This window comes from Tiliqua scincoides, chromosome 6, assembly GCF_035046505.1.
Source record: "Tiliqua scincoides isolate rTilSci1 chromosome 6, rTilSci1.hap2, whole genome shotgun sequence".
NCBI lineage: Eukaryota > Metazoa > Chordata > Lepidosauria > Squamata > Scincidae > Tiliqua > Tiliqua scincoides.
In genome coordinates, this window is record NC_089826.1 from 89,552,580 (window position 1) to 89,569,376 (window position 16,797).

The window sequence follows — 16,797 nt, forward strand, 5'->3', positions numbered from 1 at the left end:
GAGGCCGCAGGCTCTTCTCGCGTGCCGGGCCTGCGGAACTCCTCGCCACGGGGCCGGAGCGGCGCCAGTCCGGGAGCCTTAAAGCGGCCTGGAGGGCCCGTCGCGGGCTGCGAGGAGCGTCCCTGGAGGGCCTCCACCGCTACCTGCGGCGCGGTTGGCGGCGGCGGACCGACCAGCGAGCTGCGCGGGCAGAGCGCCCCGCCTCTCTAGGAAGCGCGCCTCTATGGCCCGCGCCGCCCGCCCCGACGGAAGCCAGGCGGGCGGGGCGGGGCTTCGGCAACGGCCGCCCCCCCGGCCGAGGCGCCTCGCGCGGGACGGCAGGCCGGGATGTGGGCCGCGGCCGCCCCCGGCGCGCCGGCCTCGGTGGAGGACGAGGTGAGGGCGGAGAGTCTGCTCGGGGTGCGGGGGCGGGGCCTGCCGCGTCCCCTGATTGGCCGCCTCCTGCCCCCTCCGCTCCTGATTGGCCCGGGCGGGAGCGCTCCGGCTTCGCGGGCGGGGGTCGTCCGCTGAGGAGGAGGGGCGGAGGGCGCTCTGCACGCGCTCGGGCGCCCCCTCGCCGGCTGGTCTGCCCGGGGAAGCGCAAGGCCCTCCCCTCGCCGGTGCCTCTGTGCAGGGAAGGCCCTGGGGGCTCCCCTGGACGGTCCGCAGGGGGACTGCGCTGACAGGCGCGCAGTGAGTGGGGGGCAGGTGAGGCAGAGCCTCCCCGTCGGAGCCCTTCAGCAGGCACCACCGCCGTGGCAGGGGAGGCAGAGCCCTTTGACAAGCACCACCACCATGGGAGGTGAGGAGTGTGAGGTGAGGCAGAGCCTCCACACCGGAGTGCTTCGAAAATTGTTGCCGCCGCTGTGTGAGGCACTCAAGCACACTCAACCCACGCACGTATGCGTGTGGGTTGAGTGTGCTTGAGTGCCCTACACGGCGGCGGCAATGCTTTTCGAAGCGGTGCGGAGGCTCTGCCTCACCTCCCGTGGCAGTGATGCTTTTCAAAGGGCTCTAGTGGGGAGGCTCTGCCTCACCTCATACACCTCACCCCTGCCTTGCCTCACACGTGGAGGCTCTTTTCAAAGCACTCTGGTGGGAAGGCTCTCTCTCGCCTTCTTCACCACCTACCACACATCTCTGAGCCATAGAGAGAGCCCAGCGATGGTGCCACGTGCAGTTCTCACCCCAAGGACAGCTGGAGAGGCGGGCCTAGCAGCAGCACCCAGGTGTTCCTGCGCTGAGGCTGGACACTGGCTCCAGGCCACCAGGTGAGAACACAGGCTCCACCGGCAGGCTGCGCACCTGGTGGAGTGGAGAGAAGTGGGGGAGACGCTTGGGGTGACTCTGAAGATCTTCCATCCTCAGTCGTGGTTGGAAAGGGAAGATGGATGGTTCTGGTGAAACCACGTCACAGGCATAGCAAATGACTGTCCTAAGTCATGCCCCTACCCCTTGTCCGCAGCATCTAGTCAAATAGCACCTTATGGGGACACAGGGCATTTCCCCCCAATACTTTGTATTGTTGACTGCCAATCGCCTGGGTGCAGGAAACGCACCTGATATCTTGAAATGGAATAAGTTGAATATCACATGGGAGGGAGGGAGAAGTAGAGGGAGGGAGCGCCCTTTAGCAATGGCAGGCCTGCATCTTTTGTGACATGTACCTCCTCATTAGGAGCTGAGGCGATAAGTAGTTCTCATGCCTTTTAGTAATGTCCATAGCTTGTTTTTCAGTTGCATAATTGGGTCTTGCTTATTAACGATGATGTAGCCCTTAAGCATTATATCTGCTTTTATGTATCTCAAGACACAAGCTTTATGTGGGTCATGAAGCTGAAGTAATAACCTGACATCTTGTAAATATGTAGGTTTGTATGTTTCAGGCAAGTGACAGTGTCAAATGACAGTTCTCTGCAGCTAGAATTTCACTCATGGAATTGTTCTTGTTCACTTTTAGGAAATGATTCAAGGAACAGAGGCATTTGCTCAAAATGAAGACATGGATACATCTGACACCCAGTGGGGATGGTTTTACTTGGCTGAATGTGGCAAGTGGCACATGTTTGAGGTAGTCCTTTAGATGTATAGGTTGACCGATCCGTTCTCTCACCCTCACAACCCATGAAGGATGTCAGTATTCCAGTTCCAGTGGTAGAGGCTGTCTATTTATTGGCACTGTTTTTTTATTAAATTTATTAAAATGTGAATATAAACTTTTGGTAATTTCATTATTGCACCAGTTTTAAATAAACGTTATGCAAGAGGAAACGCTCACGGTACGGAATTATTGAAAAGCAATTGTAAACATGAACCTCAGTGCCGCAGATTTGTTTCTCGAAACCACAAAATAGCTGCCGGTAGTCATGATATTTTTCCAAAGCTCTGCCCTGTCCTTGAGTCTCCTGGTTTCCCTTATGGAGTCTTTCTCCTCCTTATATCTGCCCCTGGCAACTTCCCAGTACAGCACTCCTTGGCTTTTGTCTGGCTGGGAACCAGAACATTGATGAAAGTAAAAAATGGATGACTGTCAAAGCAGAGTCTGATTTATCTTTCACCTTTATTCTGGCTGGTGAAAATGCGAACAGCTTACTACGTAACTCATTTTATCTGTGCCTTGGTCTCCTTTTTATCACTGTTTTGTGTATATACCTCCACTTACTCATCTACTCCCAGACACAGAATACCTGGTTCAAGGTGAATCACATAGTCTAATTTAGAGTCTTCTGAGTAAGGGTTCGGGTTTCAGAATTTGGAGGTGGAGTTGATGCCTGTAGTTGTATGTACAAGGGGTAGTGTATCTGTGGTTTCAATTATCCATAGATGTGGGGGCCCCCTGTGTACCCTCCATTGGCAAGGGGAGCTGTGCATCCACCCACAGCCTCTGTGGGCACAGAATGGCCGTTTAGGCCAAAAGAAGTCACTTCTGATTTTTCAGCAAAACCGAAGTGACATTTTTATGCCTTTAAATTGTCTGCCTTCCAAATGTGCTTTCTGTTTGTTTTGAAGACTGACTCTAATACTCAGTGTTCGGTTAGCAGCGGAGACATTGAAAAGTGCTTCAGAATGAACCCGCAGGGCTGCATTTCTTTTACGACTGCAAAATTCAACTACAGATTAGACTTTCCAGGTATGTATCTTTCTGTGTTTACAGTTACAGAGGTCTTATGGCAAGATTCACAGAGGGAAAGTCCAGGTACAAGATGTGAGAATCAGTCAACTCTTGCAGACTAACCCAGGATTAGCTGTTGCAAGCTGATGGAAAGTTTTTGGTTTTTTAATGGAATGGAAGCCAATGGAAAGTTTTTGGTTTTTAAACCAAAAAAGTAGAGCACAGGCAGTTTGACCAGGATCAAAATCTTGGCAAGGCAAAGCATTAAAACTCCCTCTCTCCTTGCCATGGTTTCAACATGTTTTGCTTGGGCCCCGTACATTGCTTGTTTAAAACACTTGCTTCCCTTTGGGCCAGATTGAGTGTTTCAGCTCGTGTCTAGTTTGGCTGTCGGAGAACATAAGCCTGGAAGAGGGAAGAGGAGAGAGAAAAAAGAGAGGCTCTGTCCTAATTGGGAAGTTGTCCAGTTTGGATAGGAGGGAAGAGGGTCAGTGGTGGGGGATTTGTGTTCAGTGGCTCCAGGTCTGTCTGAAATTGTACTGTTCAGCAGTAGTTTAAACCAAGCCAGTCCAATTGTGGGCAGTGCCTGGATGAAAGAGTGCAGAGGAAACTTGCATGTGCTGCCTGGAACTCCTTAAAAACACATCACTGGAGTTAAATGAATCATTGTAAATGCTTGAGCCAAAGGAGGGCTAGGAAGGGAGAAGCAGAATGGAGCAAATCAGCTGTGAGATTCTGATGTGAGAATGAGGGATTTTGATCCATGTCCTGTATTTTGGCTAGTTTTGGTTTTCTACACAGGCATGAAACAAACAAACCTAACAACAGGAAAGCAGCGCCCCATCAAGCGAGCTCCGTTTTCTATCAATGCCTTCAGGTAAGAGGGAAAGGCCAGTTGTGCTTTCCTTGTCATAAATTGACATTTTCTGTACGTTTACCAGTGTGGAGCCTTTTCATGCTCTTGTTGATGCAGCTTTCCCATAGATTTGTCTTGAGTCAAATCAACTTCAGCATCATTTGGCTCCAGCAGGAACCCTTCTTCCAGGGCAAGCAGCATGTTGGTGTACCATGTGTCATGGCAAGGGGCAGGGTTAACATTGCCTGTCTTGTGGCATTGATCTGGGTATGATGAAAGTCATGTCCAGTTTGGCCTTTAAAAGCCCATGGATTAAGATACAAAACGTAGAGGACCAGGTTAAGCTACGCTTTCTGTTTAGGTGTGATGACTAATTCCAGTGTGACAAGAGTCGTTGCTGGTAGTGCATCACATACATATGTTTGTGCAGACCCAATTGCAGACATTCTGCAGTGTCTTAATGCAGTTCATGTTCCTGCGCTGTATTTGCTGATACAAATCAGAGAGAATATTTTAACTTTTGCTTTCCACCATTGGGGAGGGTAGTTTCATTCAGTAGGCTTGAAGTGTGTGAGCATCTCTAGACAGGGCATGGTTCCCCACCCCTCCTCATTACGTGTTGCTGTAAAGCACGATTTCTGCAGTGAGTTGCGTGTCACCCCAGGACTCCCATGAATGGTCCCAGGAGTGCAGCATCCCAGGAGTGGCCTCAGGAAGATGCCAGGTGCTGCTCCGCTGCAAATACTTCCTTTGAAATAGCCGTTGCCTGCAGGATGCGCTTGCTGCTGATTCTGCGATGTGGAAACAGAGCCCCAATTCCTGTGTGCTGCTCAGGCAGCACTATATTTGGAGTGTGGCATTGCAGGTGTGCAGCCTCCTCCCCTCCACCACACAGAACTGAGCTGAACACTCATGTGAACAGCCAGTCATGGGAAAGCCCTCTATGCACAATCATAGCATATGCACCTTTTTTGCACATCACACATTTGATTCTTGATCATGCACTTGGAAGCCCTCACTTACATGGGTGAAGGAGAGGGGCTTGTGCAGTCGCTCTACATCCTGCTGTTGCGCCCAGGCTTCTGCTAAACCTGCAAACTGGGACTTTTCTCTTGTGTTAGAACCCTCCGGTTTGTGCAAGTGGTCCTGTTTTTATTCTTGGTGAGTTTTTAGGAAAAATAGATTAAAAAATTCAGTTCCATGTATAACAAAGGACCTTTAAGGTGTCAAAGAGTAATAGTTTTTTTGTGGCATCGGTGTTTGTGGATTTCAAGCCATTGTATCCAAACGAATGTATGAAGTGCTCACGGAGGACAAGTGTTGGTAGGTAGGTAAGGTGTGTGTGCTGAAAAATTTTTGGGTATGAAAAAGGAACAAATATGATAAATGATTGGTTCACATGGCCATGCCATGCAAAAGGTTTAGCCTCTGACAATTCAGTGTGGAGTTTAGCTATCTCTAAAATGCAGTCATTGCCTCTGTTAAATGACAACTTAAATAAATGTGACCTTGAAGGTGCCAGAAGACTCCTGGTCGTTGTTTTTGCTGCTCTTCTGGAATTTGCTTCATTGACATGACATCAGACATGCTTGGCCCAGGAGGAGATGGCACCTGTTGGGCCATGGAAATGCTGCTGCCTTCCCAGTGCCTCAGCTTAGAAGTGGAGGGGGAGTGTGGCAGCCCTCGTCCCAATCAGGCAATGAGACTAGGACCCCTGTTGCCATGACCACCTCCTCCCACCCCCACTCTGCAGTGCTGGAGACAGGCCAGGCAGCTCTCCCTTTTGGCTCTGCTGCTCCCTGTCCTGAAACACAGAGGGACAGAGCAGGGCTGGAGTAGCAGAAGGCAGTGCTGGTTCCACCTTGTTCTACTTCTCTTGCAAAACACAGAGCAGCAGCACACAGAGGGATGGGGGGGGTAAATCGGGGCTTGGTGAGGCAGCCGCAGTGATGGTTGATGGTGTCCAAGGTGTCTGTCTGCCCGCCCGTCAGTGGAGGCAGCCCGCCTCCCCTAACCACCATGGCTGGGCTCTTCAGTTATAAAATATGGTTTTGAAAAGGGTATAGAATATCCTTATAACCACTTAGCTGCAATAGGGATAACCCCCATCCCCCCCCCCCCCCCCGTGCCTGGTCTTTCTACTACCTTGTGGAGAGCAAGATGTGAAAATACAGTGTGCTGACTTGTTCTTTTATGTTTAAAGTTATATCTGTGAAAATCAGTCTATCCCCATGCCTTCACACTGGGAGAATGTAAGCTCAGAAGAACCGTACCAGGTAAGAGATCTTAGCAGGCTCTTTTGCGTGTCAGAAGCTAAGGGGTTAATGGATCTCAGTGACGCTCTGCCCACGTCTTTTTCAGCTTATTCCACTGCAAAAGCAGACAAACGAATACAAGGAGGTTTCTAGCCTCTTTGGGAAAACGCTTGATAGCAATCGGATCAAGAGAATCCAGAGAATTCAAAACCTGGACTTGTGGGAATTTTTTTGCAGGTGAGCATTTCCAAAGCGATTTTTCTGCTAAATTCTCTGCCCAGTCTCAGTCTCTCTCTGCTGTTATTATTTTATTATTATTAATATAATGCTGTCCAACAAAAAAGTTCACAAAGGGAGATTCTGGTTCCCTGTCCCAAAGTGGCTCAGAGCCTAAAAGAGAAAGAAAAGCGAGCCACTGGCAAAGGAGTGCTGCTGGAATGAATAGAGACAGCTGTGCTCTCTGCAAAGGAGAAGAGGGCCATCTCTTAAATGGGATCTTTTCCCCAGGTAGCATGGAACAGTGTGCCAGTGTTGACATGCCACAAAGTTTTAAGCTTGAAATAGATTTTTAGGAGCTTCTCTCATTCTTAGACATAGTCGCCATCATCTGCCTTGCACCGCTGCTTTTTGCACTTTCAAAATACATGGTGACTAGCACACAGTGAGCCCTTAGTATTCGGGGGGGGGGGTTCAGTTCCAGGACCCACCACGAATACTAAAATTCATAGATACTCAGATCCATGGGGGTGGGTGAGTGACTGGGTTCAGAGGATCTCCAGATGCAACCAAAAATGCCTTCCTGTCATGTCAAGAGATGTTCTGAGGCCGCACACAACTTCCTCATGCCTCAGAGCACCTCTGGATCCAATCAGAAGTGCCTTCTGGTAATGTCCAGGAGGTCTCTCAGGCCCTCCAGCCGTGGGTTTGCACCTGCGGTGAGTCAGATCCTGTGGATAAGGAGGGCCCACTGTATTAAACGATAAGGAAACTTTCTTTCTTTCTGAAGTGCTCTTTGGGTTGGTGACTTTCTGACTCTTCTTCCCAGCTATGTATTCAAATGCTTCAGAGTGTTTTTACAAATGGTTTCTAATCCTATTTTTTGTGTTTTTCTTTTTGGCCAGGAAAAAGGCTCAGTTGAAGAGGAAAAGAGGCACCTCCTTCATTCACGAGCAGATGTTGTTCCATGGCACTAGCAGTGAATTTGTGGAGGCCATCTGCATCCACAACTTTGACTGGAGAATTAACGGTGTGCATGCCACCGCCTATGGAAAAGGCAAGCAGTCGGCTGAGTGAGGAGTTGTTTTACATGGCACGTGGACGGCACGTTTTGGAAGTGGTGCCCCAGTGAAGCATTTTCCTTTGAAGCAGCTCTTGCTGCGACCTTGAAGTCTGAGGCAGCTCACCAGTTGGAATTTCCAAGCTGCCCCCTCGTCTTTGAGACATGGAACTCCAGGCCAAGCCGTTTCAGTCTGGCACTCCTGTCAGTAGGGGGCACAGTTCTGGCACTACAAAGCAAAGGCAGCAGAGGAGGAAGTGGGTCAGGAGGGCCCAAGAAATGGGGCTCCAGAGGGCAGGCAGGGACGGAGAGCTAGATAGGCAGGGACTGTGCTTCCTAGATCTCTGAATGAACTTTGCCCCTCAGCCACTGGCCACTCAGACTGATGCCAAGCTGGGAGACCTTCTGCTTCATCCCAGCTGTCAGTCAAGGCTACAGCAGGTTGCCCAGCACAGGCAGTTGTGACCAGAACAAACAGACTCAGAACAGACAGCCCATGACTTGATCGTGACACTAAGAACCTCAGGAGAGCCCCACTGGATCAGGCCAAAGGGGGCCCATCTAGTCCAGCTTCCTGTATCTCACAGTGGCCCACCAGATGCCTCAGGGAGCACACAAGACAACAAGCGACCTGTTGCCCCTCCCTTGCATCTGGCATTCTGAGGTAGGCTGCTTTTAGAACCAGGAGGTTGCACATGCTCATCATGGCTTGTAACCCGTGATGGACTTTTCTTCTAGAAATCTGTCCAGAAATTTTTAAAGATATCTAGGCCAAATACCATCATCACGTTCTGTGGCAGAGTTCCACAGATTAATGACATGGATAAAAATGAGCAATGGAGGCAATTAACCTGATTCAATGTATGCACAGAGCTCTCATTCAATTAGTGACTTCCTCGTTCACTTGAACTCAAGGGCCAACCCAGGAGTTCACCATCACAGAATGCATGGATCTGTCTGCAGTGCTGAAGGGAAAGAGAAGCCCTTGCCTGAACGGGGGTGGGGGGGTGGGGGAGAGACACACACATGGACTCTGTGCTCATCAAGGAACCTTGCACGCATTGCCTCTGCTATCCATCTGCTGTGGGTGTGCCTGCCCAACACTCCCGTGGCATCCACTGTAGTGGGCTGAGAAACGTGCTGTGATGCTGCCGTCAGATGGTTCCATTAATGCATATTGTGGGACCAAGAAGGGGGAATGGGGGGGGGATGCTGTTTTCGGCAGGGGCCCCGTGTGCTTCATTTAGCTCTCTGTAGCAGGAAGGACGGTGCTGAAGAAGTTTCTGTCTCCCTGCAGGCACCTATTTTGCAACGGATGCATCCTACTCCAGCCGCTTCTGCAAGGACGACCTGAAGCACGGCAACACCTTTGAGATTCATGGCGTTGATCTGCAGCGTCACGTGTGGAAGCATAAAGTGATGTTTCTTGCGCGCGTGTTGACTGGAGACTTTATCAGTGGGGACCCCAAATACATGAGGCCACCTTCCAAGGATGGGAGCTTTGTCAATCTGTATGACAGCTGTGTGGACAACACAGGGAACCCCAAGATCTTTGTCATCTTTGATGCCAACCAGATCTACCCAGAATATTTAATAGAGTTCAGCTGAGAATTAGGGGTGGCTGAGCTGGGCCATGTGCTGTTGGATTTTTATTGTTTACAGGCTGCTACACTGTGAGCCAGTGGAAGTTTCTGAGGACTTGTCACAGGCAGCCCACCTAAGAATGTGTTTACCTGATGAAAGCTTTTCTGTGCTACCCTTCTCTCTGGTCACAGGCAGTCAAGGCAACCTGCGGAACCCAATACGTCCATCAGGTTAATAACATTTTGAATGAATCAACTCATCAAAAACCTAAACAGAAATAGCTGTGCACAGATAATTCTGACAACGGCTGCCAAGGGACCGTCCAGGAGGCAGGCTGGATCCCACAGCACTCTCACGTGATGTCACCAATTCAGAGACGGTAGAGCCTCCACCAGAACAAGCTGGCCTCAACCCAGACTGGCTCTCCCCCCAGCCTCCAGCAGCTCACTCCGATCTGGGCTGCAACTCCATTTATGAGCCCACATCCAACCCAACATTGTGCTCAATCCTCTGTTCCGAATGCCCAGTCTCCATGGCCTCAGCTGGAGAGATGGAGCTGAATGTCATCCGCATGGTGGTGGCAACCAACTCCTGAGTCACCTAAGTGTGCAGATTCACTTGGAAATTAAACAGCAGAACAGACCAGACGGACCGCAGTGACTCAACAATAATTTATCAGCAAAACCTGGAACCAACTCCCCACATGGGAGGAGAATCGCCCTGCGCTGATCTACGAGTGTTGTGAACGTACCTTAAATAGCATTTGCGACTACTTGTGAGCCGGCTAGGCTGGCACAAGGACATGTGCCAGCCTGCCAGCGCCAGATCCAGCTCCAGACCTGGTAGGTTTGTGCCAGCCTAGGCAGGCCAGCACAGGGTGTGGTAGAGGTTGACAGGAGGGCACAGCGGGAATGAGGAGGGGCGTTTAATTGCCTCCAATACCCCCTTGCCCCACGTTGCCCTCCAGCTGCCTCCTAACCTGCGCTGGGTACAGCGAAGGCCACTCAGCTTGCCTGTTCCAGCACAGGTTGTTGGGCTGCCTGTTGCTGACACCACCATTAATATCCTGGGATTTATAATTTGTGTTTTGGTGTACCTCTGAGATTGAATGCAAAATATAAAAAATTATACTTACAAAGGTTTCTAGGCTTGCCGTGCTTCGTGTTTCCATTCCATTTTCTTGCTGTATTAACCTGAGAAAGGAGTTTTCTTTCCAGGGTAGTGTTTGTGGCATGCCCTTTTTTTAAGAGCATGTGACTCTGATTTTGGCACTGGCTTATGCTGGTCATGATCTAGGAGGCCCTGAATGTTTTGGACCAGGTTCTTTGACTTGGATATGGCTTCTGCTACAGAACCTGCCCAGTTGTTGCCTTTGCTGGAGTGACTCAGTGATGTCCCACTGCTATCCCAGGTTCCATTGACTGGGATGCAGAATGTCAGAGCCTGTTCAGTTACAGCTCTGCTTGTGGAACTTCCTTGGGAGGCCTAGCTGGTCTCCCCTTCCATGACTTTCCCCAAGTGAGGGGATGGCTGCTTCACCAAGTTTCTCCTCAAATTGGAGTTTTTGTTTCCCTTCTGGTACTAGGACATTTTAACTGGCGTTAGTTTTTAACTCTCTTGTTTTTGCTGTGGTATTTATTGTTACATTATGTTGCATATTTTAAATTATGTTGAGCTGGCCAGCTGGGGAGCCCCAGTGTGGGATTCAGCTGATTTAATAAACACAGGTTGACTCCAGGGGCTGCAGTGCACCAGAGATCACTGGTCTCCAGTGCCCAGAATTGTCGCTAGATCTCCAAGATGGGAAAACAGTCTCGAGGGCAGCTGCCCCTCCTGTCTACTGGATGGATAGATGTGATATCTTGCCCTTCTTAGCTATACATGCAATTCAGGCAGCCAGATGGCTAAGGTGCTTAGACAGATGGAACAGAGGCTGCAACCTCTCACACGCTGCAACCTGGGACTGGAGGGGTTTACTGCTGAATAGACTTGCCTAGGATTGCATTGTCAGAGAAAGTCCGGGGCATCAGTTCATCATCCAGGTTTTTGAAATGGACAAGGCCTTGTGTTGTTGGGCTGTAGACCAAGCCCAGAGAAGTGCTGCCTTGGGCATCTTTCCTAGAGTGGAAGTGGTGAATATCAGTTGGGGTCCATATCCTGGCTGAAATGGCTAAAGTTGTTTTCCATTAAAGTTGTTTCCTGGCTAAAGTTATTTTCCTGAAACAACTTTATCTGATTTCTGCGAACCCAACTGAATTTTCCTCAAGTTGTGGATGTTTTGCTCTTAAAGGAAAATTCAAAAATATGTCTTTTCAAAGTTTGTCATGAGTAATTCGGCACTTTGGTGACTTGCCTCTTGGGACACATGTACCCCACAGCTGTGAAGCCTCACCACTGGCTTGACTGTTGATCTTGAAAACCTAGGGAGGGGCTGAATGGGATGGCAAGAACTCCTGGGCCCTGGCCAAAGTTTGAAATATTGTCATCCTTGGAATACATTGGTCATATTTTGTGAATTTTATAACTACAGACAGCCTTAGAGAATAATAATAATAATAATAATAATAATAATAATAATAATACTGGTATTTATATACCACTTTCTGGTCATTGGATTACTCCTCTGACTTTATTCAAGGCGGTTAACATAGGCAGGCTATCTCTAAATCCCTGAGGGGATTTTTACAGTAAGAACATAAGAACAGCCCCACTGAATCAGGCCATAGGCCCATCTAGTCCAGCTTCCTGTATCTCACAGCGGCCCACCAAATGCCCCAGGGAGCACACCAGATAACAAGAGACCTCATCCTGGTGCCCTCCCTTGCATCTGGCATTCTGACATAGCCCATTTCTAAAATCAGGAGGTTGCACATACACATCATGGCTTGTAACCCGTAATGAATTTTTCCTCCAGAAACTTGTCCAATCCCCTTTTAAAGGCATCCAGGCCAGATGCCATCACCACATCTTGTGGCAAGGAGTTCCACAGACCAAGCACATGCTGAGTAATGAAATATTTTCTTTTGTCTGTTCTAACTCTCCCAACACTCAATTTTAGTGGATGTCCTGGTGTTCTCTCTATCCACTCTGTCCATCCCCTGCATAATTTTGTATGTCTCAATCATGTCCCCCCTCAGGCGCCTCTTTTCTAGGCTGAAGAGGCCCAAACGCCATAGCCTTTCCTCATAAGCAAGGTGCCTCAGCCCAGTAATCATCTTAGTCGCTCTCTTTTGTACCTTTTCCATTTCCACTATGTCCTTTTAGAGATGTGGCGACCAGAACTGGATGCAGTACTCCAGGTGTGGCCTTAGCATCGATTGGTACAATGGCATTATAATATTAGCTGTTTTGTTCTCAATACCTTTTCTAACGATCCCAAGCATAGAATTGGCCTTCTTTACTGCCACCGCACATTGAGTCGACACTTTCATCAACCTGTCCACCCCCCCAAGATCTCTCTCCTGATCTGTCACAGACAGCTCAGAACCCATCAGCCTATATGTGAAATTTTGATTTTTTTGCCCAATGTGCATGACTTTACACTTACTGACATTGAAGAACGGAAAGGTTCTGTCTTTCAAGAACTGCACAACATTTCAGATGGATCTTTCACGTCTGGTATAACTTCTGACCCCCAGTTGCCTCTCACGCTGGCTGACAAGCAGCTCCTTCGTCTCTCACTTGAAGGGCAGCCAAGACGCTTCTTCGCTTGCACCAAAAAGCAGGTGGAATAACTCAGCTCAGCTTGTCAGCTGCTTTAAGATTTCGCCATTCATGGAGCCGCTGGTGGCCTCAGTTGTTATCTTTGGGCTAACGGAAGCTCTACCCTGTAGACCAGAGCTTTAATATTGCTTGTAATTCACAGAAACCACCAGCAGTCAGTTTGGCACCATGAATCATATAGCGCAGTGTTTCTCAAACTGTGGGTCGGGACTCACTAGATGGGTTGTGAGCCCATTCCAGGTGGGTCCCCATTCATTTCAGTTTTTTTATTTTTAATATATTAGACTTGATGCTACCCTGGTATGTGACTGCATTTGGGGAAATGTTACAGACCTGTACTTTTAACAAGCTACTATGTAAATTCTTTTAACAATGATAGTCAATAGGACTGACTCCTGGGTCAGTGTGGGTAGGATTGCAGCCTAGATCGTTAAAAATTTTCCTGCTCAGTGATGTTACTTCCCATCATGACATTACTTCTGGTGGGTCCTGACAGATTCTCATTCTAAAAAGTGGGTCCCGGTGCTAAATGTGTGAGAACCACTGATATAGTGAGTTATAATCACCTGCAAGCAGAATCATTCTTCCTCTGGAAAGAAAACTAGTTTTTAGTTGTTTTGAATGCTTCTGATGCTACCCTATAGGAAAGACAGTTTCACTTTGAAAAGTCAAAAACCAGAGAATTACTCACCCCCCTCCAAAAAGAAGTTGATCATTCATTTACACAAGTTTGTAATATGTAGAGTGGCATTACATGTGTGTGTGGGTGTCGCAGCCCTCAATGCGGCATTTCCATCATTTGCTCATTTTCACTAATTGCTGGAGGTTTTGCCAAGCAAGGGAAACTCTATTGCATAATCTAGATCAAAAAATATGACATCGTTTCATGATTACTTTTGTACATGAAGGTAATTTTCAAAAAGAATTAGAATTTATGTTTCATTTACATAGCACTCGCCACAGTCTTGTTAAGAAAAGCATTTATGACTCCCACCTCAGTGTTGCCAAGCCCAAATAGATATCTGACATTTTCCTAATTAGGCCCTTGAGTAATAAGTGGAGAGATCATTCCCATATTATATGTTGCAGTCGTGTGCCTTTTTCCTCTTTCTAGATGCCTGTGCTAATATAAGATACAACTAAAACTCAAGTCCTACATGAGACTTCACTGTAGATGGTGTTTATGTGTGAGTGGGCCACCCTGGATCAAACAGGACAGGCAGAACTTTTCCCATAGCCCCACATGCAGTGCTTTTGAGTGGAGTCACATGTTCAGGCAGGAGCCATCATATGCCTGTCCTTCAAGGCGCATTCAGGCCGGAACGTGTGACTTCATCATGAAGGAGAACTCAGGTTCACAGGTTATGGCAATTGAAGATGTGTGAGATGCTGGCTCTTCCCACAACCCGCGGCACCAAATTCACCCACCTCTCTGTTCCTTGAACCACTCCTTCTATCAGCTCCCCATTTCTCAGCCCCCAGTCTAGAATCTCCTCTCATTGCCCCCCCCACTTCAGATGTTGAACCATGAGTTTCCCTTTCCCAGCACTGTCTCTTCCCACAGCATTCTGTTTAGCAGTTCTGTGAGTTGTGGTGTTTGTTTTAAAAATTCAGATTCAGGCTGCCCTTGTGATTCCCCAGAGCAGCTGGACCATGGGTCGTGCCCAGTTTCTGCGGGCCCTGGGGCAGAGCTCTGCAGTGCCTTCCCTCGGGGCCCCCTCTGCCTGCTCCCTGTGGCGCCCAGTGACCGCTGCTTCTGCCACCAGCATTGAGGCTTCAGAGGTCAGCCTGGCCAGGTGCCCCCCCCCCCCCGCGGTCAGGGGTCCTTGGCCTGTGGCTGAATTCTTAGGGCTTCTGTCCCTGACGGCCTGTCAGGGATCTATAGATGACTTTTCTTCAGCAGCTGGAATGTTTGCCCCGTTATCTGATTGCATAGCAGCAGCCAGAGATGGATTTTTGAATGCTTCTGCTAAAACAGCCATTCCCAAGAGCCGAGTTTCTCTTCTAACAGCATGTCTTGAGACTTTTCTTCTACAATTCTCAGAATACTTATGGTGACAAAAGTACAGTAGGGCAAAAGAAAACAAAACCTTATTTCCAAAAGTCCCAAAAAGGCTTCTGGGTAGGAAGGTTATTTGTTTCACTTTGTTCTCCGCTAGATGGCACTATTGCTGTTCTTGGATTCTTCTTAATAATTTGTTCCTGTTGTGTTGTAGAGAGATCAACTTGGCCAGATGGTGGCCCCAGCCCCAAATTCTCCTTTCCATTTCTAAAGACGGAAGAAAACGACTGCTTGACACTTGGAAACCTGCATGTTCTTTGCTTGCAAGAAAATGGGCGCAAGGAGCACAAGGAAGGACTTTTGAAGATCCTGTCAAGACAACTCTCCTGTCTGTAATTGAAGCATACTTGTATGGTCTGAGACAGTCATGCGCAGGTCACGTGATGGACAGACTTCAGGCAACCCACTAAGTCATTAAACAAAACAAAAACAGTTATGCTGAGGACCTGTTTTCTGTCTCATAGTTGGGCTCTATTTTTCTGCCAAGATGGGCTCCCAAAGCGGCTTACAAATTGGGAGCCATTTATTCTCTTCTAAAAGTGGTGCAAAGTCACCAAATAATTAGGGCTGTGTTGGAGGGGCAGCAGCCCCCTGGGAGTTGGAGATAACAGGCTGGGCCCCAGGCTCTTGGTTCCAGAAGGAGAAGCCGCCTGGGATGGACTTGAATGGTTCTGGTACTGGACAGTCACAACACCAGCCCGCAGAAGCAGCCCTTCCCTTGACCTGCAGAATCCTCTGGGGGGTTCTGTGGATGTACCTGTAGATGGCCCTCTTGCTGGTAAATGTGTTGGAAGAAAATACTGTGCTGACCCTGCTTTGTATCTCAATCAATCTTTAAAAATCCCACCCTGGTAAGGAGTTTCCATGCAAAGAATTAAAATAATGAACTCTCTGAGATTTTTGAAGCTCTTTTAAAAATTTCAAAACAAGTGTTATTTTCCTGATATTCCTGATGTGGGTTTGTAGGTGTGGCTAGTTTTCTACGCAATGCTGTGCATGTGTGCATGGATGCAAAGTTCATTTTACATGGGCTTCAAAGTGCTTGGGTTTTGGGTGATTGCTCCCAGGATAAACAGCACAGAACTGCATCCGTCATTTCACTGATTACTTCAATGAAGTATGCATGCAGACAGCTTTATTTGATTTTTCAGATGAAATTTTGACTGTTCAGATATTCCATGTTGTTCCCATTAATTTCAGCAAGTTGTAGTGGTGCCTGGGGCCTTGCAGGCAGTAACTTTCGGCCAAATCTGCTTGTACAGCCATGTGCAAATTGATTCAAATGACGCTCAAGCTGCCCTCGTGGGAGTCTGCGGTTCACCTCTCTCCCTGTCGTGACATCATCCTTTCCCTCCTTGGCCTGCTGCTCCACTGGCACGTAATTGCACAGGGGCAGTTCATCTCAACAGTCGTCTGGCTAGCTGGCAATAACAGGTGGTACCAAAGAGTAGCGTCAGGAATGGCACAAGCACCAGAAATGCTCCTTTTTTCCTTGGAACTGCTTGGTGGTGCCCTCAGGGGTGGCATGGATCACATGCAGTGCCCTCCCCTCTGCATTCTGCCTCCAACTGCACTCAACGAGGCAACTCAGAAGTCCACTCCCAAAGAATCCGAGGTGTAGTAGGCTAACTTGACACTGAGAATCCTCACTTGAGTGCCCCCCCAGCTGCAATCCCAGTTATACAACAACACCAGGTGATTCGGGGAGCCCCTTCAGGCCACTATACATGGGGGGGGGAGCTTTGGCTGGTCATGTGTCTAAATATGTGTTTACATATTGCTATGAGCTGCTTAGGGTTGAAAAGGCAGGGTGCAAATGGGCTTTAAAATCAAATTACTTCTCTTAGATACCTTTTAATAAGAGGCCAGACAAAATAAGTTGGTCTTATTATAAATAAGTTGGTCAAAATAAGATAAATAAGACCATTAGCCATGATAACTGTGATGGAA

The 16,797-nt window shown here is 48.4% G+C and overlaps 1 protein-coding gene across 5 annotated transcripts; it reads left to right on the forward strand.

Moving 5' to 3' along the window:
• Nucleotides 1-286: 286 nt before the first annotated feature.
• PARP11 (poly(ADP-ribose) polymerase family member 11) lies at nt 287-15,742 on the forward strand. 5 transcript variants are annotated; one of them, XM_066632464.1, is made up of 9 exons: nt 287-375; nt 1,940-2,050; nt 3,021-3,109; nt 3,875-3,968; nt 6,151-6,223; nt 6,309-6,439; nt 7,324-7,475; nt 8,776-9,904; nt 15,002-15,742. In XM_066632464.1, the coding sequence occupies exons 2-8, from the start codon at nt 1,974-1,976 to the stop codon at nt 9,084-9,086; spliced, it is 927 nt and encodes a 308-aa protein (XP_066488561.1). In that variant the 5' UTR covers nt 287-375; nt 1,940-1,973; the 3' UTR covers nt 9,087-9,904; nt 15,002-15,742. The 5 variants fall into 5 exon arrangements, with proteins under 5 accessions (XP_066488561.1, XP_066488558.1, XP_066488560.1 ...); XM_066632461.1 differs by having other exon boundaries at nt 289-375; nt 2,989-3,109; XM_066632463.1 differs by having other exon boundaries at nt 289-375; nt 2,989-3,109; nt 3,893-3,968.
• The last annotated feature ends 1,055 nt before the right edge of the window (nt 15,743-16,797 follow it).